Source organism: Anoplopoma fimbria, chromosome 17, assembly GCF_027596085.1.
Source record: "Anoplopoma fimbria isolate UVic2021 breed Golden Eagle Sablefish chromosome 17, Afim_UVic_2022, whole genome shotgun sequence".
Classification (NCBI taxonomy): domain Eukaryota; kingdom Metazoa; phylum Chordata; class Actinopteri; order Perciformes; family Anoplopomatidae; genus Anoplopoma; species Anoplopoma fimbria.
The window spans coordinates 28,990,759-29,017,258 of NC_072465.1; the positions used below are offsets into that span (position 1 = coordinate 28,990,759).

General features: G+C 43.4%; 1 protein-coding gene across 1 annotated transcript in view; it reads left to right on the forward strand.

Moving 5' to 3' along the window:
- Positions 1-26,500, forward strand: part of dag1 (dystroglycan 1) — a 51,842-nt gene that overhangs the window by 4,805 nt on the left and 20,537 nt on the right. The window contains exon 2 of the mRNA XM_054616992.1: positions 23,307-24,039. Coding sequence (XP_054472967.1) covers positions 23,611-24,039 — 429 coding nt within the window. The 5' untranslated portion in view covers positions 23,307-23,610. The remainder of the gene's footprint in view (positions 1-23,306; positions 24,040-26,500) is intronic.

A 26,500-nucleotide genomic window follows, 5' to 3' on the forward strand; every position in this document is an offset into this window, starting at 1 on the left:
GTGTGTAAACAGGCGTCATGTTGATGCGACTGGTGTGCTTTGTAGACGAGCTGTCTTTAATCCTCGACACAGAGAACAGTGTTTGTTTCCCCTCAGCAGCAGAAACCACCTCCACTGATGCTGGTGATATGTGTGTGTTTGCTTCTGCGCCGTGCTGTTAGTTTGTTCACTTAGGTGTGTTTTAGTGGGTTTGTTTTTTTGACTTTTCAGAAAATGTTATTTATTTCGTTTTTTGGGAAGTTTGAAAGTCGTAGCGGTGTGTGAACGTGAAGCTAGGTCTCACTCAATGACCGTAGATAAGAAGCGGACGTATTCATCGTGACGTCACTCTTTGTGGGCTGATGTTTTGAAGCCTTAAATTCAACGATTTCCCTGTCGGCCATCTTGGATTACGGTTGTCGGCATGTTGGTTTTTTCTTTTCGCAACAAGTGAACAGAAGTTACCATATTTGGAATGCAGAGTAGTGATGTAGAGACGCCTGACACAGTTCTGTCAATCACAGTAGCCCCGCCCTGAAGCATCCCCTGCTTTATGGTCTGTTTGACTCTAAATGGAGCATCATTTACTAAATGAACATCATGCTGTATTGAAGAAGACTTGAAACTAGAGATTGAGACCATAAACTCATGTTTACAATGTTTACTGAGGGAATAAATCAAGAGAGAAGTAGAGTCATTTTCTCATAGACTTCTATACAACCAGAGGAGTCGCCCCCTGGTGGACACTAGAGAGAATGCACGTGTTAGGACACTTCCGCATCCGCAAAACTGTAGTTTGTGTGTTTGACTGGATTCCTCTGAGCGGCCCCTCCTGGCCTGCTCTGTAGTAGGAGAGCTGTTACAACACAAAGAGGTGAGAAATGCTCTGCACCGCAGTGAAAGGAGGTCCAGTGTGGCGTTCTCTATAGATCCTACTGAAGAGATCTCTGTGCTGACCTTTAAAGTAAACACTGTGCATTTGCAAGTGTGTGTGTGTGTGTGTGTGTGTGTGTGTGTGTGTGTGTGTGTGTGTGTGTTAATGTATCAAAGGGTCAACACCAGCAGAGCTCGCCTCTGAAAGGAGCCTCAGTCTTCAGTGAAAAGCTGTTCTTCTGGGCTGAAGAGCTTCAGATTAAGTCGAGCTGTCGTTGCAGCCATCTTTTCAACGTGATGATCAGCTCAATCGCTGCTGAACACTGCTGAACACTGCTGAACACTGAACACTGCTGAACACTGAACACTGCTGAACACTGCTGAACACTGCTGAACACTGCTGAACGCTGCTGAACACTGCTGAACACTGAACACTGCTGAACACTACTGATGCTGAACACTGCACACTTTGCATTTTGCACTTTGCATTTTGCCTGCTGTGTGTTGGAGGAGAACAACAAAGTCCATGGGTCTGTTTTGTGGTTTTGAGAGGAAACCCTGGAACTCCGCTTTGGTTTTGTCTTGGCTTTTTTCCCCCTCCCACTTAAAGCTTATATAATCTTTAAATGTGCTGAGTATCTTCTACCCTGAAATGACCCCCGAGAAGACCAGTGCAGAGTTTTCATAAAGACAGCAAAGTGAACTTCTGTGCGGCTCCATTTCATACAAAGTCGAAGCAAACACCCGATTGAAAGGTCATTTCTCTGTTGAATCAGGCAGAAACCTCCAGTTCTGCTGAATGAAGCCAAGCGGAAGTGTCTTAAAGCTGCATTCTCTCTACTGTCCATCAGGGGGCGACTCCTCTGTTTGTATAGAAGTCTATGAGAAAATGACTCTACTTCTCTCTTGATTTATTCCCTCAGTAAACATTGTAAACATGAGTTTATGGTCTCAATCTCTAGTTTCAAGTCTTCTTCAATACAGCATGATGTTCATTTAGTAAATGATGCTCCATTTAGGGCGGGGCTACACAGTGATTGACAGGTTTCTACAAGAGTCATATACGGCGTCACTACGTCACATTCTTAGTGTTGTTGGTGCAGCTACAATGTTAACTCCGTTCAGAAAACAAGCATTTAAAAAGTTTTTCGCTTGTCGTGTCACACAGACCTGAGGAATAGTGAATTCAGACTTGTTACAAATCTACATCATTATGTAGTTATTATAACTGCATCCTTTTTTTATCCGTCTATTTCAATTAAATCAAAGGAAAATAAATTATTTTCGGTTATTTAAAGGAAAAGACACAAACCACATTGCTAACAAGGCCGTTCACTTCTTAAAAACACACATTTCTTTATTGTTGTTGTCGTCGTTTTTTCTTTTATCTGACAACAGCTTTGGTTTTTATCTAATTTCCATCTTTTTTTTTGTCAAAAGGCAGACTGGAGTCAAACACACTCCCCAGACGCCCTCCCCCCCCCCCCATCCTCCCCCATCCTCCCCCTCCTCTCTGAGGGTGTTTCTTCTGTCTACGTCTGAGCTACTTTTCTATTTCAGAAATCAATATCATCCAAAATAGGATTGAGTTCCTCTGATATGAAAACGCCCTGTGTATCCTCCACACCATGACTCTAATCTTTGGCTCCATGCTTTTTTTTTTTTTACTTTCCCTACGAGTGGAGAGAACAGATTCTTCTCTCGGCTCAGAGATCGCTTTAGGTTTATTCTTTTCTTTCCTATTTTGGACTGTAAAAGACCAAAAAATAAGGTGTGCATGTTGTGGAATAAGCCCACTTGATCACATTGGGAGATGAGCTTTAGATGCTTTAGGCACTTTTCCTCTCCATGTCTCTCTCTCTCCCTCTCCCTCCCTCTCTCTCTCTCTTCCCTCCCTCGGCCCTTCTGGGCTAAAATAAGGGGGGTGAGTTATCTGCAGCGTTCCTCTGCCTACAGTTGGCTACAATTCTGTCGCTGTGAGTCATGACTGAAACACCACTTGTCGAAGTCTCACGCTGTGCATTTGTCAGAAAATAAAAACGAGTCGCAGGCTTTAAGCGGTGTGGGCCGAGGCCATCGCCGCCGCTATTCTTAGCCGGAGATAACAACGGAAGAGGAGCAACAAAAAAAAAAAAAAAAAAAAAAAAACTGGGCTTAGGTGACGTCGGCTGGTAGATTCAACGAGCTTTAAAGTGTAAATCGGGGACTTGGAGCCGAGGTTGAAGTCTCTTTCTCTGTTGTCATGGTTTCAATGTGGTTTTTAAAATAGAGGCCAGTAGGTATGTGTAACCAAACCATACAAGCTGCTTTTTTTATGATTGCAATCTACTGCCACGAGCAGAATACATTCCCTCTGGGTAACAGGGTTTCAGTGCAGAGCCTGTCAGTCTGCCAGAGCTTATGTTGTTGTTTTTTCCTCCCCTCCGCTCTGCAGACGAGTCTCCAGCTGCTGTTTCCACTCACCTGTTGGGAGCTAGTCGTCCTCACACAGAGAACTGTGGAATCAACAGTGTTTTTAAATCATATGTAGCGATCAGAGAAAAAGAAAAGGTCACTCCTGATGTGTTAAGTTACGCACAGAATCTTTGTACGGGATTCCGACACACTTAAAAAAACCTGTCACTGTTCATTTGAGTCAGGGTGTGAACATTTGTGGTGTGTTAAAGTTGATAAAAAGTTCACGCCCATCAGAGTTGTTTCAACACTTTTTTTTCCCTTTTAGTTTTCATGTGGAGTCATATCAATCAATGTGTGAACAAAACAACAGGCCAATCAACAACTGTCAACTGGAATTGTTGCTCGAAATCAACATTGAAGTGACTGAACCCTGACCCTAAATATCCAAATAATGTGCTGCATCATCAGCGTATCCTCAACTTTGCTGATTTGGCGAAGTCCGATCCAGCAGCACTATGGTACTGTTGGATTGCTTGCAGCTTCAGACGCCAAAATGACACAAAATGTCAAATTTCTGCCACGTGTATGTGGCTCTGGAGCTACTAGGGTGTTGCTCACTGGTGGAAACTGTGGCTCTGCTTTTCACACACCTTCTGAACATTGTTGTTTTAGTTTTTTGGGATTAGCTGTTGACATTGACCCTTGTGCTGTAGGGTGCAAGACCATTTACTTATTTGTTAGGTGCTTTCATGGATGCATTTTGAGACAAAGGGCCCCTGGGCACAGACACATAAGATCAAGAGACATATTTTTGTCTCATTTTGAATCTCTCTGTGATTGTTTTGTTTCTCTTCGTAGTCGTACTGCGTCTCCTTTTAGTATTTATCTTTTTAGTTTTGTATCTCCTTGTAGTAGTTTTGTATTTCCACGTTGGTCGTTTTGAATCCCTTTTGTAGTCGTTTTATATCTCTTTGTAGTCATTTTGCATCTCTGTAGTTATGTTGCGTCTCTTTTTGGTTGTTTTGCATTCTATAGTTGTATTTTTTTATCTCTATGTAGTAGTTTTGGAATCTATTTGGAGCCGTTTTGCATCTCTTTTAGGTCATTTTTTGCCTCTGTTTGTATGTCTTTGTAATAGCTTTGAGTATGTTTTGGTTGTCACTCATTTCTTTGTAGACATTATAGTTTCTTTGTATCTCTTTCTGTGTCTCTTTGAAGACTTTTTGCATCCCTTTATACATGTTTTTCTTTTTTGTAGTTTTTTGCTAATTTGGCATCTCTGTGTTGTCAAGCATCTCCTTGCTGTTGTTTTACGTCGTTCTATGCAGATATTCACATCTGATATTGCTCGTTTTTGCATGTCTTTGTAGTCTCTTTGTGCCTCCTTTTGCTAGTCTGCGGTCATTTTATGTCTCTTTGTGAATACTGAACAAGAAGTGTTATCATTAGCTTCAAACAGAAGCTCTGGCCCAGGGGCCCCTGAAGGTCCGTCTAGTAATCACTCCATGGGTGTGTTTTATCTTTAACTCCTAAAAAATGGATATACTTGGATTGTATCTTGACTCTCTTTTAGTTTAAATCTTTTTGTCCTCGAATTTGTAGCTCCCAGAATTCCTGTTTTCTACTTTATGCTCCACATTCCTTCAAGCTTGTCTCTGTTGTCCAGTTACAGAACATATGACTGTGTAAGAGGCAGATATCACCGCTGTGTGTGTGTGTGTGTGTGTGTGTGTGTGTGTGTGTGTGTGTGTGTGTGTGTATGTGCATGCATGTCACACCACTGATTTGGGGAAGAGAAACCAGTGTGGCCGTGGAGTCATTAGTTCTGGGGCATTAACTGCTTATCAGTGGACAGCTTTATTAGCCCCCTTGTTTTGGCTGGTTAGCCTTCTGGACATGGAGCCAAATGGCGCTCTGAGTCGCCCGGTCAACCATGGAGGAATTCCACCGCCACGCCAGAACCCTTAATTCAGTCAGAGGACCTAATTGAGATTCGACTTCACTTCCAACGCAAGCTGCCACATGCTGTGAAAGGTTCAACACTCAATGAGTGCATTTAAGTGGCATAATGCGCTCTTAGCTTCATACGGCTTCAGATTAACGTTTTAACCACCATGCAGAAAAATAAGATCGCCCCAAAGTCAGTGTGAAATAATAAAAAAATGAATCTTTTACCTTGTTATTTTTACATAGCGTGGTTATTTGCATATAAAAACACAGTTCAAATAATTAGAAAATGCATGATTGTATTTTTATTTAAATATTTGCTTAGATTAGAAAAATAACTTGTCATTAGTTGTTTTTAATATGTATATAAGCTGCTTAGAGCTAGTGTTGGAAAGTTAAACCAGTCATGTATTCAGGTTTCTCCACGAAAACTACATTTAACATGATATCATTTGAACACATCATGCAATAGTCATTTTTACTGAACTTGAACGCATCATTATGGAACAAGGCAGCAACCTCCGGGTTTTTCGGAATGGACTCGTCAAACTGTTTGGGTTTGTCTAATAAAAAATGAAGGAATTCCACCACAGATAATTAAACGATATAATTCAGATAAATGTTTTGTTTCCTATTATTATTATCATCACAGTATTTGTCGCCTAGCATTAGTGACTAAGTGCTTTAAAAACAATAGTAATCCTAGTGTTTTACATCAGGTCTGATCTTTGGTTCTCGATACTTAACATTCTTCAAACCACTTTTAGAATGAAGTAGGATTTCCTCTTTGTCAGCGACTGGAAACAAACCCGCATGTAGAGGCGTGTCGCTCGGCCGTCCATGAAGGAATTAAGCTTCACCACAAACAGCCAGAGCAGCCGCAGAATGTCAAAAGCCCAACCAATGCTGTAACCATGGAGACGGCGTCTGGTTCGCCAAGCTGAATGGGGGGGGGGGGGGTCTTGTTGTTCATTCAGGCCAAGATAAAAAAATAAAAAAGTGCAGACATTCACAAGTATTTGAATAATATCTGCTGTTATTTTCTCTCTGCGTGTGGATTCAAGATGCCTCAGATAACGAGACGCATTCAAATGAAAACGCTGAGAGCCCAAATTCTTATCTGACACATTGTGTTACTGCTTGAATGACTTATTAATATAAAAAAAATGATAACAGTAGTGGGGAGTAACTCTAAGATGTTGAAGAGACTCGAGAGAACGTGAGAAATAACTTCAAATCTCACATTTTTCACGTTTGTCGCTGTTTTGAAAGGGACATTGGTTCTTCTGTGTGTGTGTGTGTGTGTGTGTGTGTGTGTGTGTGTGTTGTGTGTGTGTGTGTGTGTGTGTGTGTTGACTCAGACTAACAGCTCGGCCCTTCCACCTGGCCGACAGCTTTTAAAGCGTCAGCGGGAGACAAATACAGCCGGCCAAGGAAACGAGTTGAGAGGAGCTGACATGTTAAATCTCACAGTCAAACGCCACCAGGTCCGACTTCACACCGGCCCAAAGTGTGTGTGTGTGTGTTTGTGTGTTTGACTCCCAGCCAGGAACAAAGTCACCTATTGAGAATCCAACACACACACACACACACACACACACATACACATACATACAGGGTCCTCTATGTACAGTAGGCGGTTCATGTCAACACGCGTACACACTCGAAGGCTTCAGGTTGCACACTTTCTACAAGTCTGGACAAGTCGACAGCTTCTGCAAATAGAGACAAAATTCCACCTCCAGCCAGAAGCAAAAGATTTAGGAACCGGCATTTAATATTTATGTGTCATCTTAGTGGATAACATAATACAAGTATTGATTTTGTGGTCGGCAAAACACATAAGTCACAGCTAAACAGGGAGCATGGAAAACGTGGTCGGATTACCTTCTTGATTAATCAATTAAAATGTCTTTAAAATGTCAGATCACAGATGTCTTGTTTAATCAAACTAACAGTCCAGAACACAAACATATTGCTCTCATAGAAGCAGTAAAAGTTCATATTTGAGAAATCCGATATTGTTGTTTAATAATTGACCTAATAGATCAAAATAGTTAATGGTTATTTTTCTGTCAGTCGACCAATTGATCAATCGACTGATCGTTTCAGCTCTAGTTGGATGTAGAAAACGTTGCCTTCTTATTGTTCGATATGTGTTAAAAATGTATTATTTTTGGGATTATATATAACTGTCAATTAGTTTTCCAATGAATCTGATAATTGAATAATTTAAAAATATCCATCTTATAATAGTTTTTTTCTGTCACAAACTAGAACATTGAAAATATAAACAAGAGAAAAGCAGATTTCGTCCCATTCGAGTGGCTGAAACCAGAACATTTTGGCTTTATTTCCTTCATAGATTCCTTTAATGATTCATCAGTTATCAATATTATTGACAAGCCTAATTGTTTTAGCACTCTTAAAGCTTAACGCTGGTTTGTTTCCCTGTTCGGTCAAGTGCATATTGATTATTTTGAGGTTCTTTGGTATTTCCCAAATCAATTAAATGACTTTTGGTTCAAGCTCGAAGCAGCAGATCAACTCTGGGAGGAAGAAAACACCTAAAGTATTAATAAAAAATAAACTTTATTGTGAGTGTTAAATAAATACTTAAACGTTAAACTTCAGCGGGTACAGTTGGCGCTACAGGAAGTAAACACTCGGGGGAGGAGGGGGGGGGATGCTCGTCTCAAAGCCTATTTGCAGATTTGCGTAACGGATCAGGATGTCATGAGTCACCCATTCAACCCGCCCATTTATCCGACTATTCACCCACCCACACGTCCATCCAGTCACACACTCATCCACCCATCAAGCTGTTTATTCACCCTCCCCACCCCCCACCCACCACCACCACCCATTCATCCATCAATCTGTCTTCTTATGAAGGGCAGTCATTCAAAGGGACGGCAGCCGGCGTCTGCCAAACCTGCTGCGATGATTCACGTCCTGGAGACGCCATCGCCGTGGGATCATGTGTGTGTGTGTGTGTGTGTGTGTGTGTGTGTGTGTGTGTGTGTGTGTGTGTGTGTGTGTGTGTGTGTGTGTGTGCAAGCTGGCCGGGGCGACAAGAGGAGGAATTTGGGTGTGACAAAGAGGGAGGGGGGGAGAGAAGTTGTAACGGGACATCTTGATTGATAGGAGACTCTGCAGAAACAAACAGAGAAATGGGAGAAAGAGGGAGAGAAACGGGGTTAACGGAGAAAGGCGAGGGAGAAAACGAGCACAGAGTAGGGGGAGGGTGAAGGGGGAGAAAGCAGGAAGCTGGGGCAGAGAAGGACAGGTGAGGAGGAGAGAGGGAGAAACAGAGCGGCTCCCAAACGTCCTTCAAGTGTTCACTTTGACCTCCATTTGCAACTCTCAGACCTCAGAGGGGGGAGGAAAGGGGGGAGATGGTGTGTGTGTGTGGGGGGGTATTGTTTGCATAGTTGCCGCTTCAAAAGAGCGTTACAAATTTAATAAAGCAATATTCTTCAAGGACAAATGGACCGTGATGTGGAAGGAGCGCACACACACATCCAGATCCCCCGCCGCTCGCCGCTCAGCAGCCGAGCCGTTTATAGCCGTTTATCAAAAATAAAGAATCATCTGACGTTTATTATTAGACGGCTTTATAAATACAACAACACCCTCACCGGAGGCAGAGTCTAAACTCCACAATGAACCAGTCTGGTTCAAATAAATTATAGACCAAACAAGTCTGGATTTATTGATTTTTTTTTTTACGTGATTTTCTTTAAGAATTTGTTTTTCACGCTGGAGCTCCGGTTTGCATTCATGATGAAGACCAGAAGGAACAAGATCTCAGAAAACAAGTTTATTTTTTTCGTGGCGTCAGTTTTTTCATAACAAGACGTTGGAACCGTTCCCACTCACAGACTGAGGACTGTGTGCAGTTTGTAGAAAAGAAGATACGATATCATACTATAAGTCATGACTTATCGTAGTAAAAAGTCACTCCTCGATTTTTCATGTTGTTACAAGGCGGCAGACTCCGGTTCTGATGAGTGAAGCCAACGAGGAAGTGTCTTAAAGCTGCATTCTCTCTCCTGTCCATCAGGGGGCGACTCCTCTGGTTGTATAGAAGTCTATGAGAAAATGACTCTACTTCTCTCTTGATTTATTCCCTCAGTAAACATTGTAAACATGAGTTTATGGTCTCAATCTCTAGTTTCAAGTCTTCTTCAATACAGCATGATGTTCATTTAGTAAATGATGCTCCATTTAGAGTCAAACAGACCATAAAGCAGGGGATGCTTTAGGGCGGGGCTACACACTGATTGACAGGTCGACACCAGAGACGTATACGGCGTCTCTTGGTCACGCCTCCTCAGTCCAAATATGGTAACTTCCCTTCATTGGCTGCAAAAAAACAACAACATTGCGACGGCCGTAATCCAAGATGGCGTCGAAAACATACAAAATAATTGCGATGAATATTTACAATTTACGGTGCATTATTTTTCATAGGTACCTACCAGTCAAAAGTTTGGACACACCTTCTCATTCAATGGTTTTTCTTTATTTATTTTTTTTTTTTTTTTCTACATTGTAGATTAATATTGAAGACCTCCAAACTATGAAGGAACACATATGGAATTATGTGGTAAACAGACAAATGCTCAACAAACCAGAATATGTTTTATATTTTATATTCTTCAAAGTAGTTGAATGAGAAGGTGTGTCCAAACTTTTGACTGGTACTGAATATCTACGATTACTGGATGAGACTGTTTCCAGCTCTGCTTTCTTTTAGAAAATCAAGATTTTTTCTCACTTTCAGGATGTGAACATTTAGAGGATACTTCCAGGCTTATTCCACTTTAAATATCAATATATATGCTTCAAGTGAATTTACAACAACTTCTATCTAACATGTGTTCAATAAAAAAAAAAAAAAAACCTGCAAAATGAGTTATGCGTTTCCAAGGCAAAAAAAAGAAAAATGAAAGAAGGAGAAGGATAAAAAATGAAAGCGTTGGCAGCCCGAGGCGCTCCGCCGTCGTCTGCTCTGTGTTTAAGTCCGGAGACATCAGCTGGATTTGCAGCTCCTCTTGAAGTTCACCTCGAACCAGGTGTTTGTAGCCTCGCAGAGCTCCGCTGGAACCACGGGAATTCTGTTTGAACATTCAGGGCGAGGCCGCATATACCTTTTAGTTTTTGAGTTTGGGTGTGCATGCCTCTTTTCTTTCTTTCTTTGCTGCCGCATGACCGAACATCAATGTTACAACCGTGCAGGCATTCATGAAGTATTTCGATATGAGCAAGCAGCACTGTTACTTTTCCATCCATAGCCCTTCTGGAAATAATTGAATTATTAAAATGCAAATCCGTAAGAAACAAACCAATCTGTGTTTTCCTCCCCTATTAATTTTCAAGACAAAGACTAAAGAGGAGCCGATCTGCTCTGTTGTTTCCAGTTTGTTTGTTACAGAGGAGGGAGAGAGAGAGGGGGAGGCTGGAAAACTCCCTCCTTTGAAGTATGCTAATTCACCCGTAGCATCCTCCCCTCCGCTTCGTTGTTATTCTGAGACGCTAGCAGACTCACTAGCATGGCCAATACCATGCTTTGTTTGCTCCGTGCTATCAGAAGGTACAGGACTGCACTCTAAAGGACTGTCACCCACTTACCCGAGAGAGAGAGAGAGAGAGAGAGAGAGAGAGAGGGGGAGGCAGAGAGAAAGTCATTAGGGCCGGGGGAGCAGAGGAGCCGGAGCCAGCGAGCTATCGCACTGTGCAGCAGTGTGTTTGAAAATGTGCGTGGCTGCAGCCTCCGGTCCCTGAAGACAGACTGTGTGTGTTTTCTGCAACGTGCACACATGTACAGTGTGTGTGTGTGTGTGTGTGTGTGTGTGTGTGTGTGTGTGCTTTGAGGGAGTTTGTGCAGGTCTGTGTGTGTCGGGCTCGCCGGTCTACATGATACTAAGTAGCATTGTTTTACCTGGAGGCCTGCAGGTTGGTCTCCTGATGCTCTGACTCCCTCAGCGTTTAAAAACGTTTCATCCAGTGTCATCACGAGGTTCTTCTGCTCGTGAAGTATCTAAATAATGGATATGGAATTTGAAAAGCATGTTTTCGTCGCCCCAAGCTGTAAAAAAACAGACTTTATCTTCAGATCTTTCCAACAGCCCTTTAACGCATCATATGGGACGGAAGCAACCAAAACAAAAGTCAAAATTGTGATATAGATAATCGATGACTTTTAAGTGTCTCGACAACTATTGGATGGATTAACGTGGCTTCTCTTTATCATATAACATTCATGGTTTATATGCATATTGATTCTGATATATTTAAGCCTAAAGAAATGCTCACATAGTTTGGTAATTCTGACGTATTCTTTCATTCAGTATCAAGTGTTTCACATCGTGTGATTCAGGGGAACCTTCCGTAGACTGTGTGGAAGAAGTGGACGTAGTCATGACGTCAGCCTTTAGTTTGCCGTGGCCATCTTGGCTTTTTTGCAAGCGATATTTATATAAATACATTCCAGTGTATGACAAATGCACAAATGCTTTCTCTGCTTCTTCACTGTAGGACTTCCTTTTGCAGTGTAATTTTCATAAAAGACATTTTCTATAATATCACATCTCTGTTTATTTGTCCGTCCCCTGACCCTCGTAAACGCCGTTAGCCACACGACTATTGCTGCCGTATCATCGGCGACTTAACCACAGACGCTCTGAACATCCGCTCACCCCGACGTCCTCTCGCGTGTTTTCATTTTGCAGCCGTTTAGAGGAGGTCTCCGGGTTGATTGCCTCGTGGCATTTACCTTAAACCCCTTTTACAGCGGAGCGTGAAGGAACATTCAGCTCAGAGGAGGAGGGAAAAATAATAATAATAAGTAAATCTAGAGATGAATATCAGCTCGGTGAGGCTGCTGAACGGAGCTGGATGTCTCAGGTCTGTTTGGCTACAGGGGATGGGGGGGGGGGGGGCGACATCTTTAGCCTGGCACAAAAAAAATGATAATAAATCTGAGCTGTGGTTCCTCTGAAACCCTGCCAGTGAGCTGGAGGTCACGTTGCTCAGCCGTGGCCCGCTATTATCACCGAGATAACGAACGGAGCCTCGGAGCTGAGCAGTGAGCGTGGACGGGGGGGGGAGGAGGGGGAGGGGGAAAAGGTAGATGGGAGATACAGGTCGGATGAATTATGAGCTTTCTCATGAACGGACTGACTGGAGACAGAGATTGTGTCCGACTGGATTCCTGTCTGACTGACTGACTGACTGTCTGACTGACTGACTGACTGTCTGACTGACTGACTGACTGACTGACTGATTGACTGACTGTCTGATTGACTGACTGAATCAATAATTACATGCTGCTATTGATCACCGGTGTGTTTGGCAGTAACGGCCTTCACATATCTGGACACCGTTTTGTAGATTAATTCATTCGTGTGTTTCTTTTAATTCATTTAAAATGGTAAAAAAAAAACGACTTCTTTTGCACAAAAATGACCCTAAAGCATATCTGTCATCATTTTTTGCAGTAAAAAAAATGATGACACATCTACGTCTTCCAACTTCTTCTGGATATAACAATAGATGGCATATTTGTCTATAGCATGTAAATACTCCTGTAAATGGAGACAGAAACACGGCGTTAATGCTGCTGTAGCCATCAGACTGTTTATGTCTTACTAGCTGATCTCGTCCACTTTGCTGCCTGGTTGTGTATTTATAACTCGGTGTTGTTGGGCTGAGCCGGAGAGGACGGACACAGGCAGATGAGAATTGATGACCAGCGTCGCCGTGGGGACGGGAGGAGACGGCGGCTATCGCTGCAAAACTCATCACACAACACACACACACACACACATGTAACCAGACAGACGTGTGACATTCCATGAACCAGGATGTATTTAAAGGAACGCACACATTCAGCGCGGCGCCATGGATACCGTATCCAGGTCACTGCAGCATGCAGACGTGGACCGTAGCATCAGAACGGTACCTGAACACATCTGACCCATTTATGTCCTGTTTACCTTAAAGGAAAGCTAAATGGAGCCTGCCGGAGGGGCTAAATCAAACTCCGCTGCTGTTTTTACGAGTTTAGAACCCAAGAAAATGTCTGTAAACCCGTTCAGTATGTACGCAAAAACAGAAGAGCAGAATTAAAGTCTGTTATCTACGTTTAGCCGTCGTTGCGGCTCCTCACAGCTGTGATCGAGGCATCTCCGTGTCACATTTAGCACTTTTTTTTCTGACTTTTGAGCCTCCTGAGTGACGGCTGTCACCGGAAGGCTTGAGTGATCAGTCAGATGCATTAAACATAAGTTTATGAACCCAAAAAAAAAAACACCGGCGGGTTTGAAAAAGCATATTTTCTGTAAAATGACACCATTCATCATCAGCCAGAAGATGGAAAAAGTAAAAGAGTTGTAACTCTCCAACAGCCCTTGAACACACCACAAGCTTTAACTTGTGATGTTTTAAAACGCCGTCAAAAATAAACCGTTTGCAAAAACCAGATACTGTAAAAAAACATAAAATTCTGCGTATCTCAGTGCAACTAGGACGCCACGATCACGTGAGGAAACAAAGGTCACGTGAGGAAAAACCAATGAAGAAGAACAGGTGGCTAAACAGAGCAGAGAGGAGAGGAGAGGTTCTAAGTTGAGGTTGTATGGATGTAAATAGTCTTTTCTATGGCTTTCAAACTGTGTGCTGCTATGCTACAGACATTTTTGAGTTCTCTGTCCTTCTAGCCATGGTTGTGCTGTTTCAATGGCGGTGCAGGACCTTTCTATAACAGTGAAGATCAAAGCCCCACAGAGAAACATGTGACCGGAGAGAAACCATTAAAATGCCCCAAAACTGCTTGAGGTTCAGAGGGTTAACGAGGATTTTAAGTAACGAATATAACGATTTATAGAATCCAAATCCTCCTTCTGTCACCACCCAAAGGACACAGTGAGTCCATAGCTGCTCTGAAATCTAAATTTACATCGTCAACATTGTCTACGATGCATTAATCTGTCAAAAATAAAGCAGTATTTTAAAACGAACGTGATGTTTTGGGAGTAAACTTTTTTCCTGCCGCATCGAATCCAACTGTTTCATCTAAAACGAGACATCTGTCCCCATTTATTAACAAGTGCTCTCGTAAAATGATTCACGATATAATAATGATAATAATACCAGCTCACGCCTCTTAAAAATAGCTGAGTCTATTGTGTTGTCTTTTTTATTTTTATAAGGATGAGCCAAGGTCACACAGTTTGTCCAAAACAGTCATTTTAAAAAAAATCATCCACTTTGGGATTTTATTTCTCGTGTGAATTTACAAAACAGGAACAGTTTTGCTTCAAGTCATAACATACCATAACCTCTGACTGTATGAGTCTATAAATAGCCCCTCTTAGGTTATTTACCCCCCCCCTCCCCCATCAGGGCAGTCAGAGGGAAGGGAGGAAGGCGAGGCGTTCAAAAGGGGATTGGAGGGAAAGTTCAGGGATTAAAGGGCACAAGATAAGCAGAAGTCTGCAGCTCTGTTTTAACGGGTCGGAAGCTGAAGATGTGTGTGTGTGTGTGTGTGTGTGTGTGTGTGTGTGTGTGTGTGTGTGTGTGTGTGTGTGTGTGTGTGTGTGTGTGCATGGAGCGTTGAGTCTCGTGTTGCCCGGCTGTCTTTTTCTGTCACACAGCCACACACACAATCACACACACACACACACACACACACACCACACACACACACACACACACACACACACACACACACACACACACACACACACACACACACACACACATGTGACCCAGCTGCCCACAGCTGTCACTGTATCTCAAGTCTTAGCTGGTGGTCCCAGTAGGTCTACATGTAGGTCACACACACACACACACACACACACACACACACACACACACACACACACACACACACACACACACACACACACACAGCACATATATGAATATGAGATTGACACACACATATGAACTCTGCTACAAACAGTTTGGAGATGAACACACACACACACACACACACACACACACACACATAGAAAGAGAGAGAGGAAGTAGAGAAAGAAGAACTTCAGCAGTCTAATTAGAGTGAAAAGTAATTACTCCCTCTACCTACGCATTCTTTAACAATAATTGTATTTCCTCCTCTCTCTCTCTCTCTCTCTCTCTCTCTCTCTCTCTCTGTGTGATTGTTAATTCTTTCATGTTTCATTTTTCTGCAGCGGGTTGCAGTGTTTATAATTAGCCTACTGAGATGCGCAAAGCGTCGCGGTGCTTTCCCCCTTATGAGCTGTTAGCCCTCACACACACACACACACACACACACACACACACACACACACACACACACACAAAGAAGCCTACGAGGCGAAAGCGCTGATGCTTCCGACGTTCCTAAAAAAAACGACTAATCAAAGTGGACGTGCGTTTGGCTGCATCCGCAAAAGAACCGCAATTCCCATGATTCCTCCTCGCCTGGGTTCACTTTTAATATTTTGTGTGGTTTTTTTTGTTTTTTTTTGCTTCCCCTTCAAATTAAATCCTCATTTCGAGGAACTCCGACCACGCTGGGCCTCCGCGGGGCGACACAAAGGGCCGACAGGGAAAGCGAAAGCCAACGCATCGACGTGAACAATATTTATCAAACAGCAGGTCGCTTGCTTTCATCTCCGGTTCCATTTTTCTCAAATCACAGTTGAAACAACAGAAGGAGAGGATTATTTTGAAAGTCCTTTTTTTCCGGTAAAACAATCATGTTTATTTTTTTACCAGAGGGTTATTTGGTAGATAAGGATCTTGTTTTTGCAGATAATAGATGGCGTCCCAGTCGCAGCGGGTTTCCTCTGTAACTCTAGAATACAACCACCCCCCACCCCCGGGTGTTTTTTGGTGAACACTGGGAGGTCCAGAAACTTCGCCCCACCTACAGTATGTCAGGTCACATTTTCCCAGTTTTTTTTGTCTTTGGACATCTGGAGCCCCGGGTGGCATCCACGCCCAAATGGCGCTCCTTCCCCCCCCAGACGGTCCTCTGCAAACAAATGTTTTCAAAAAGGAACAGTTTTGACCCATTTCTTTTACCAGTTGCATGCAAATATACCAGCTTGGCGTAAATCCCACAAATGGCGCGTTGATTTCATTTCGGCTTCTGTTTTTTTGTGTTTTTTTCATGGGCTCATGTTTCTTCTACATATACATATCCATCTGTGGTCCAAATCATCCAGCATGATGGGACATCTGCCCGTCTCAGAGTGGAGGCTGCACCCTGATGTGGAGTATTAGTTTCAGAGTTGGATGGTATTCACGGCGTCCACACCCGTCTTTGGTTGTTTTGTCTTCTGATCAACGTTTCCGCTCCACGTGGTGCTCCAAACAAATCTGTGTGTTTGATGAAGCAGGTTCACATCTGCTTCTGACTGGCTGTCAGCTGGTGCGTTCGAGGAGTGGCCGGAACTCTCCAGCGGGAGTTGTTGTATCTGTCGGCTGGATTTGTTCTTGTTTTTCTCGATGCGTCTGGTTTGTTTTTTTTCTCACCACAGGATTTTTATTTTTCACCTCCGTTGACATCCGTGTTTTGTTCCCTTAAAGGAGTTCTGACTCCCACTGCTCTGTCTGTCCTCTGATATCCTCATGAGGACTTTTAGCATTATTAACTTACCTTTTTAATTGAGAACGTCATTGCATGTTGTTTTCTCCTCCTTGTCTCGTCTCCTTGTTTCCTCTCCTCTCTGATTCTCTGGCTTGCTGGTGGTGAGCGTTGGGATTGATTGAGTTTCTTTAATTATACTGTAGCTGGAATGTCTTTTTTTTTTTTTTTACTTCAGCATTGCAGTGTGAATGATAATATATATAAACATATTTCATTTTGTCATTTGTTTTTGAAGGAAGCAAGCCTCAACATTGCAGTTTTGGGTTCACATTTAGCAGTTTTCTGTCACTATCTCTTATCTGTTAAAATCTGGTTTCCATTTGCGGCAATTTTGGTTGCCAACGTTTACAAAACGGTTGCCAATAACAAACTGCCAACCTTTTAAATGACCTCCCCCCTCGGTTAGAAAAGGTTCCTTCTGATGGTTCAGTCTCTGAGGTCGCAGGTTTACCAGAAACAGGTGATGAGTTCTGAACCATCACAAAGACACACATTCACTCTCTCCCTCTCCCTCCCCCTCTCTCTCTGTCTGTCTCTCTGTCTCTCTCTCTCTCTCTGTCTGTCTGTCTGTCTGTCATTCTCTCTCTCTGTCTGTCTGTCTGTCTGCCATTCTCTCTCTCTCTCTCTCTCTCTCTCTCTCTATCTGTGTCTGTCATTCTCTCTCTCTCTCTCTGTCTCTGTCTGTCTGTCTGTCATTCTCTCTCTCTGTCTCTGTCTGTCTGTCTGTCATTCTCTCTCTATATATATGTCTGTCTCTGTCTCTCTGTCTCTGTCTCTTTCTCTCTCTCTTTCTGTCTCTCTCTCTCTTTCTGTCTCTCTCTCTTTCTGTCTCTCTCTCTCTCTCTCTCACTCTCCCCCTCCCTCTCCCACACACTGCAGAAGAACAATGCATACGTCTTACATCCTCACACCGGATACATAATCTCTCTCTTATTTACACATCGCAGATCACCGCGGATGAGAGAGAGAGAGAGAGAGAGAGAGAGAGAGAGAGAGAGAGAGAGCCGGCTAAATACATAAACTGAGCCTAATCTCCAGGCTAAATATCCTGATCTCATTGTAAAGGTAAACCTCAGTGTGATCCGGAGCGTTTAGCTCGGCGGCTGCAGTAGACGCCGCTTTCCTGCCAGGATTTCATAGATCGTGTGTGTGTGTGTGTGTGTGTGTGTGTGTGTGTGTGTGTGTGTGTGTGTGTGTGTGTGTGTTTATAGTTGAAACGGCGTCAGTGTCGTTTGTCAGTCTGGGAACTCCCCCAAAGGAATGTGACCATTTTAAGAACCCCCCCCTCCACCCGCCCTCCTCCTGTTTCTGAGGCCACCCTAGTTCCGCCAATAATAGAGGCGTCAGCTGCGACTTTGGAGGGGGGGGATTGAAAGGTGACAGAAGGAGAGAGAGAGAGAGAGAGAGAGAGAGGAGTGAAGTGCCAACGTTTCGTCCTTGAGAAGATCTCTCCCGATTGGCCGCCGCCTGGGAATTCCTTTCCTTTTTTAATTGGTCGCTGAGTGGCGTTTATGTGTCCTCGCCGGTTGCCGAGGTGAATTCCAGTCATACTGGTTTTAGGATCCTGGGCTGGGCTGTCCTCTCGGTCAGTGGTGGCAGGAACGCTCCACATATCGCTGTGTCGGGGGTTTATCAGCCCCCTGGAGGGAGATGGACTTCTTTCTGCCTGCCTTTGGTTGAGTTCATGCAAAATCCTCAGAGCCTACACTCACCTTATTAAGTCAGTGTGTGTGTGTGTGTGTGTGTGTGTGTGTGTGTGTGTGTGTGTGTGTGTGTGTGTGTGTGTGTGATACTTACTTTCCACTGTGGGTACATCTTCTTTTTTATTCCTCCCATGGGAAGAAATCAAAGCCTTTCTAGAATTTTTATTTTTTACCTTTTGCTGCCTTCAAAAGCTCCCCCCCCCCCCCCCGTCCTCCACGCACATCACCTCCTTTTTCCTCATACCCCCAGTGAGGGCATTAAAGTCTCAGGATGCCACCCAGGATGTCTCCTTTATCCCCCCAACCACACCCCCACCCAACCACACCCCCACCCAAACAAAAATAAGGAGGAAAAAAAGAGCCACTTTGTCGGGGAAAAGGGTGAAATGTGTTTTGGGAGTGTCGTCTGTAGAGAGACATCCTGGATCACAGCTTCTGGAGGGAATGTGTTTTTTGATTTTTTTTATTGGCACACAATATCCTTTAAGTATATATTATATATATATATATATATTGAAACATACAAGTTATCACAACCCAAGATGACACGCCCAAACAGTCCGTAACCCAATGATGTTGAACGTCTACAGGTTGAAGGACATTTCTTTGCATCGACTGTTCCTCTTAAAGGGGTTTGTTGTGATTCTTTCTAATTAACCAACATGTTCTTAAGCTGCAAACGTTGGAGCGTAACGAGACATAAAACCATCTCCGTCTCCGACACACCCCGGCAGCTTGAGGACGACATCCACCCTGTTATTAAAGACCAAATAGGAAATGCATGTGCCCTCTGCTAACTATAGATCTCACGGAGCAGTTTTCACATTGTGCTCTGGACCTGATAACCAACTATCTCATATCTGCTTTTAGCCCTGGTGTCTCCTTCCCTGTCCCGAGTCCTCCCACTGCCCCGCAGAGGAAGAGAGGTGACAAAAGAATGCAAGTGTCCAGTTAACTGTTTATTTATAAGACGTCCTCGCAACCTGAGAGTGGAGACGAGGTGCCGGTGTGTCATGTCTGGATGTTTGTTCTGCTCACTAAGCAGCAGCTAGTTTGCAACTTCCAGCGGGGACGTCAGGAAACCAGAAGTTTAGTCGTCAATATCAGTGAAATATCAGTGAAATATCAGTTCGCTGCACTTATTGAATTCGTATTCGTTTACTGCACTTATCCTATTCGTAGTAGTTTGTAGCACTTATTATATTCGTATTAGTCTGTTGCAATTATTGTTTTCGTAGTAATTTGCTTCTGCACTATACTTTTGCTCTGGTTTATGCTTTAAGATGCTTGTTTAAGAAAGGAGATGCACTTATGACTTCTGGTGACTAGTAGTTCTCTTGAATACCTATGTTGAATACACTTCCTGTAAGTCGCTTTGGATAAAAGCGTCTGCTAAATGACTGTAATGTAGTGTAATGTAATGAAATCCCACCATTCACTGTAGAATTATTTTTTATTTTTACGGATTTTTTAAAATCCCTTTTTATCCACCTCAAGTTTCTGGAGAGAAACTACATTTTATATTTGAAAATACATTCATTTTTACTGAAAGGATCTTGAACGCATCACACTCTTAACTCAATGCAACCTCTGTTAGCGTTAGCAGTTAGCGTGGACTCAGTACTGCAGGTCCCGTGACCTCTCTAGTCTCCAGAAGGAAGTATAATAATGTATAAGTCACCAGTCTGGCTGAGGATAATACACATTCAAAGTAGTTTTTTTTACAGCTCATACTTTATGTTTCAAACATGGTCGGAAAAGGTTGAGAACTCATGAGACGGATGTGCGGATTTATTTTAATGTATCTCTTTTAATTGTTTCGTATGTCTCAACAGTTCTTACAACCCAAAAAACAAATCTCTGTCTAGTTGTAACGCAGTGGGTTGGTTTTTGCATTTAGATTAAAAAGTGAAAGATTTATTCCTCCCTCTCAGATTGATTCATTTTTAAAAGGCCCCAAATAATTAAAAGTATACATGCATTTAATAGAAGATTAAAACAAACTTTGTATACATATTTTACTAAAGCTGAGACGGATGAATATTATAAAAGGCGTCATGAAACCTGATCGTAACCTCCGCTCTCGTCTGCTGTCGTTACACTTCCGTTACCTCTCGGCTTGTTTTGCACGCCGTTGCCTCATTTCTTCTTCTGCGGTGCAGCTGCCGTGGGTTTTGAACCCCCGGGTTTCTGAGCTCGGATAAAAACGCCACATGAAAAACAAGGCTTTAGCGTTGCTTTGACTTTTTCATTTATTAAACCCACACTGTTCAGCTGCTGTGCAGCTCTCCAGTGAGCCGCCACCTCTGGATGCAGTCATGAAACCTGCTGCATTAGTCTGACAAGTGCAGCAATTTGATTATTCCTGCTGTGTTTTTGGTTTTTTTGTGAAACAAATACAACATGAAGCCAATTATAAAAAAGATTTTGTTTTTGAAACAGTGTACCCAGATATATTTTGTAATCTGAGTCAGGACAAATACAATCTGATTTACACTGCGTTTGAGGATTGATGTCAGTTCCTGAAAACAAACTTTCATCACAAAAAACCACTCTTATTTCCATAAAAAGGCTTCTGTTCATGTGGTATAAATAGATTAAAAGCTGAGATTTGAGCGCCTTTTCATTTCCCTCCCCGCCCTCGCCGCACAAACATGATCAACATGTTGGAGAAGCGTCTTCATGGGACAGTCATCCTCCTCCAGACGACATAAATCTCTGCTAACAGTAATTGCAGGGCAGCGTTTGAGGCTCTGAAAAGATCCCCGGCCAATAAGAAGAGAGAGTCACGCGGACATCGTTAAGAGCTCGCTAGGACACAAAAGGTGTCGCCATGGCACCCGGGGAACTAGTTTCAGCCCCCCCACCTCCCCTTTAAAGCCGTGGGCGATGTTGGGACTTTGACAATGTGCTACAACATATCTTAGTGGCTGTCCTTTGATATTTCCAACCAATCAGGAGGCCGTCTCTTTGCATAACCTCTCTTTTGTTTTTTTATCGCTTTCATGTCGTTCTGAAATGTTTCATTCGGATGTTGAGAGACGGAAAACTACTTCCCATCTCGTCTCTGGGGTTTGTCTTGTCCACTCCACCCGTCCTAAATGTCTGTCCTCCGTCATGGCGACGCCCCCGCCATCATCAGCCCTATTGTCATGGGATGAATAGACGGGCTGTGTTTTTGATAGGTGAGTGAGTGGAAAAGAGGAAGAGGGGGGGGGATAAAAGGCCTAGAAGGTTTTGGAGATTTGACAGAGAAGGCGTGGTGCACCTTTAAGCTCGGAGAGGAAAAGAGAGAAAGAGGAATAAAGGTACCCGAGACAAGAAGACATCCTGAGAGACGATGAGAAATGAAAGAATAAAGAATAAGCATAAACACATTAGAAAAGACAGAGAAACGAGTGACAGACTGAAGGAGAAAGGGGGGAGGTTGCCCCCGGCAGCGCAGTTGAAGGGTATATCCTACATGAAAGGGACGGAGTTTATCCCCCGGCAGCCATCTTGGACTACTTCTACAGAGAACTTTTTAACGCTCAAAAATAGTCCGCGGAGATAATTCCAGTGAAAACCAAACTTCAAAGAGTTAAAAAAAAAAAAAGAAAAAAAAAAAAAAAAGAAAAAAAAAAAGAAAGCTTGACTTTGGCAAAGGTAAAAGTGATAAAGTTGTAGTTGACTCTTTTTTTTTTGGGATATAAAAGCTTTGGTGGTGCACGGTGGAGGCGACGGAGCAGCAACAGAGAGGGTTTTATACGCCGGTCAAAAAGCTACCTGGGAGGCCGGGTGGTGTTGTTGCCGCGGTGATTTCACTTTCTCCATCGGGCTTCTGCTCCGGGGCAAAATGGAGTCACAGCAGTAGGTCTCTCTCTCTCTCTCTCTCTCCATCTCTCCATCTCTCTCTCTCCATCTCTCCATCTCGTTCTTTTTTCATCCTGCTTTCCATCCATCTCTTTCTTCCCTTAACGAAAAGCCCTTAGGGGAAATCATTTGTGCCGTGACACACTAACACACACACACACCTACACACCTACACACACACACACACACACACACACACACACACACACACACACACACACACACACACACACACACACTACACACTAACACACACACTTGCACAGGAGGGGATCCTCTCCTCCATGAAAGAGCTGTATGAATAACAAACCCCAGTCCTCCACGGTCCACAATGGATGCAAAAACACTAGCTCACACAACATCACATGCCCCACACACACACACACACACACACACACACACACACACACACACACACACACACACACACACACACACACACACACACACTCAGTCTGACCTCTCTCACAATAGAGGAGGCCTGCATTCATTAGCGGTTCCAAGAAAGAAGCTTTTGACCGGGTGTTGTCATTGTTGGCTGATCCGAAGTCCCACCATATATCACCTACTGCTCTCCCCCTATACACCCCCCTCACTCCTCCTCCATCTCAACCTCTCTCTCTCTCTCTCTCTCTCCCATCACCCCACCGATGAGCTGTTAAGAAAGTGTGAGCTTGCGAGAGAAAACGAGAGAGAGACAGAATTGTTGTAAGAACTAATGAGTCCACAATGAGGTTTGCGTGGCACCGATCAGTTTAAAGGTTTGAACTTATGGAGCGGGGTTGGCTTTTGATTCAGTGAGGTGTTTTTTTAGGGTTTGTGACGAGACTTAAGTGGTCAGGAGCTGGATGTTTTCCTCCCCCCATCCCCCTGAAAGTGTCTCCCCCTAACCATGCCTTCTGTCTTTGTGTGTCTCCAAACAGATCTCTAAAGGTGCTCGGCACAATGGGGGACTCCTAAACCTCTGAGGGGCTGAGCACAAAAGGCCGAAAGGGGAAGAGGAAGAATAAAGCCGAGGGAGGAGGAGGAGGAGGAGGCGGAGGAGGAGGAAGAGGAACAGAAGAAGGAGGAGAGATTCTTGCCCCGGTGCCAAGGAAAGGAAGGGCGATTTGAGAAAGGAGGGATTAGTTCTATCCGTCAGGGGGTGCATGCTCCCCCTACGTCCCCCCTCCCACTTGGACATCCTCTTTTTACTTTATTTTTATCGTTGACCAACAACAAAGGAAAATGATGTGCAACAAAATGAGTTCAGGGGCGATCAGGGCCCTCGACGTGAGGCTACCCAGGACTAGAGCCCTGCTGCTGGGCTTGCTCCTGGCCGCGGTGGGCTGTCTACATGCGGACGCGGAGATGGACGCGCTGGGCGGGGGGGTGGTGCTGATAGAAGGAGGCGTGGAGGGCCAGAGGACGGCCAGAGGAGGCGACCTGGAGGCCTCCATGCACTCCTCGCTCCTGCTGGACTTCCAGGAAGCGACGGAAGGTATCCGGGCGTTGGAGGCGGTTGCCGCGGAGACGGGCGAGGCCGCGACGACGGAGCAGAACTTGGCTCCTTCGCCCGCCACCGCCTTCCCAGACTCCTCGGCGGTCGTGGGTCGGATCTTCCAGATGACGGTGCCGAACAAGATGGAGGACGTTTACCTGGGAGATATCGTCAAGGTAAGTCCCGCATCACCGCTTTGTTCGTCCTTTAGGTCATGTGACTGTTTGTAGTTTTCATATTTACCGAATGTTACTTTTGTTCAAAATGGCTTCCTTATCGAGGTTTTACTTCCTGTTACACCTCCTATATACAGACTGTTCTAAAACCCCAAGAACAGAAACCCAAATAGACTTTTTGGGAAATATGTTGGATCTGCATAAAAAAGCACCAACCTCAGTTATAGAGTATGATATTTTCTGTAGATAACTTCTGAAACATGTCATCAACCACGTTTTTTAGCAGATAAGATTATAAAAAGTCATGAAGTATCAAGCTGATTAAACAATGTCAAGTATAGAGCTGCAACAATTGGTTGACTCACCAATGAGTTGATTGATTTTCATGCAAAATGGCAGAAAACACTATTTTCAGCCTCTCAAATATGAAGCTTTACTGCTTTTCTTTCTATTTTATATCTTAGTAAACTTAATATCTTTGGCTTTTGGACAAAACAATGACATAAAAATACCTGACCCTTGATTTTGAGAAATTTACAATTTTTCTCTATTTTCTGACATTTTAAAGACTAAAGAACTAAAATAAAATAAAATAATCCTTTATTAATCCCACAGTGGGATTTGCAGGATGACAGCGGCAGAGTGTATAGTGCAAACGAACAAGACATAAGTTAAAAAAACAAGATAAAAACAAGTATGATAAATGAAATCGGAGTGAATGGTTGTTAATATTGCACAGTGGAAACATTGGATTTATATTGCACATAAATTAATCAGGAACAGTCATTCTAATCGATTACTCTTTGAAATCATTGTCATATTAATCGACAATGAAAATAATAATTAGTCGTAATGGTTTAAAGAGGAAAAAGCAGCCTCCGTGACTCCAAACAACATTCGAACCACAACACATCTTGAGAGGGAGATGAGAGGGCGTTGGATTGGCGTTGGATTGGCGTTGGATTGGCGTATAGTCACTTCAGCCTCAGCGAGCGGGTCGACTCCAGATGAACTCCAGAACAATCAGAAACGAGTCGTTCCATTGAAATATCTGAAAGCGTGTCTCGTTTCTCTGGACCCGTCCCGAGGAAACACATTCTTAAAGCCACTCAGAGCAATATGCCCTTTTTTTAATTACACTGGATTTTCCACGATGGCCAATTTTCCATAATATACGTGCTTCAGTAGCAGTACCCCTCCTCTCCTCTTACTCTCCCTCCGTCACCCATCCATCCTCATCCTCCTTCCACACTCTCAGACTTTAAACACATTCCACCCATCCGTCTCCATCTTTGTTCCAGACACACTTTGTCAACATTTTTATCCCTCCTTCCTCTCCTCCCTTCACCCTTCTCTCCCTCCTTCAGGCTAAACCTTTAATATTGTACACTCCCTTCCTTCCTGTCCTTCATCTTCCCTGCATCACCTCCATCTCTCACCTTACTGCTCCTCCATCCCCTCCTTATTCTCCTCCTTTTCTCCCTTCATCACATTCCAGCCTTTCATATGATGCCGCTGAACTTCCCCTCTTTTGCTTTTAAGTCCTTTCCCTCCCTCCTCCCTCGCTCCCTTGCTCCGACCCCTGTCAAATCAGATCGTATCACTCCAGTTCCCCCAGTGATGAGCAGCATGAATGTATGCTCACACTGCGCTAATAAAAACCTTCACACGAGGCAGGAAGCTCCGTCGCAGAAATACATTTCTGAAAAGCAAAAGGATAAAAAAGGATTCAAAGAAGGCTAAACTAGAGGTGTAACGGACTGCTGTCCATCTGTGATCCGTGCGGTTCCCCCTTCACGGTTCTTCTCACATGTGAACTGCTGATTGATTCCACAGTTTAACGTTAACCATCACAGTGTGAAATAAAGTTTTACTGACGATCGTTATCCTCCACTATTCAGTAAAATATGAGATCAGGACGTCATTGATGCTTTTCTAGTCTCTGATCTCTGATAATGTTACATTGTGAACAACCAGTCTGTGTTTAAACCAACAGGAGGAGAGCTAGTAACGTTAGCAGCACCGCTAACGGCTAACAGGAGGAGAGCTAGTAACGTTAGCAGCACCGCTAACGGCTAACCAACGGAGGTTCAGTTCAGTTACATTATGATGCGTTCAGGCTCTGTTTAGTGAAAATTTGTCGTTTCCGAGCGTAAATTCTAACGTAATGTCGTCTAATGCAGTGCCGGTGAGAAATGTGGATGTTTTCAAAGCAACATAAATAGATATTACAGATGAATTATGAGCTGTTTGACTTCCTAACACTAGCTCTAAGCAGCATTATAATACATCAATAAAACTACTGCTGACAAAATTAGCTTTAATCAATAAAAATAGAGTGTTTTATTTCCTAATCATTTGAATTGTCTGTTTTTATGAAGGAAAAAAACACTATAAATTACTATAACAAAGTAAGGGAGAACATTTCAAATTTTTATTTATGGTTTACTGACTTCAGAGC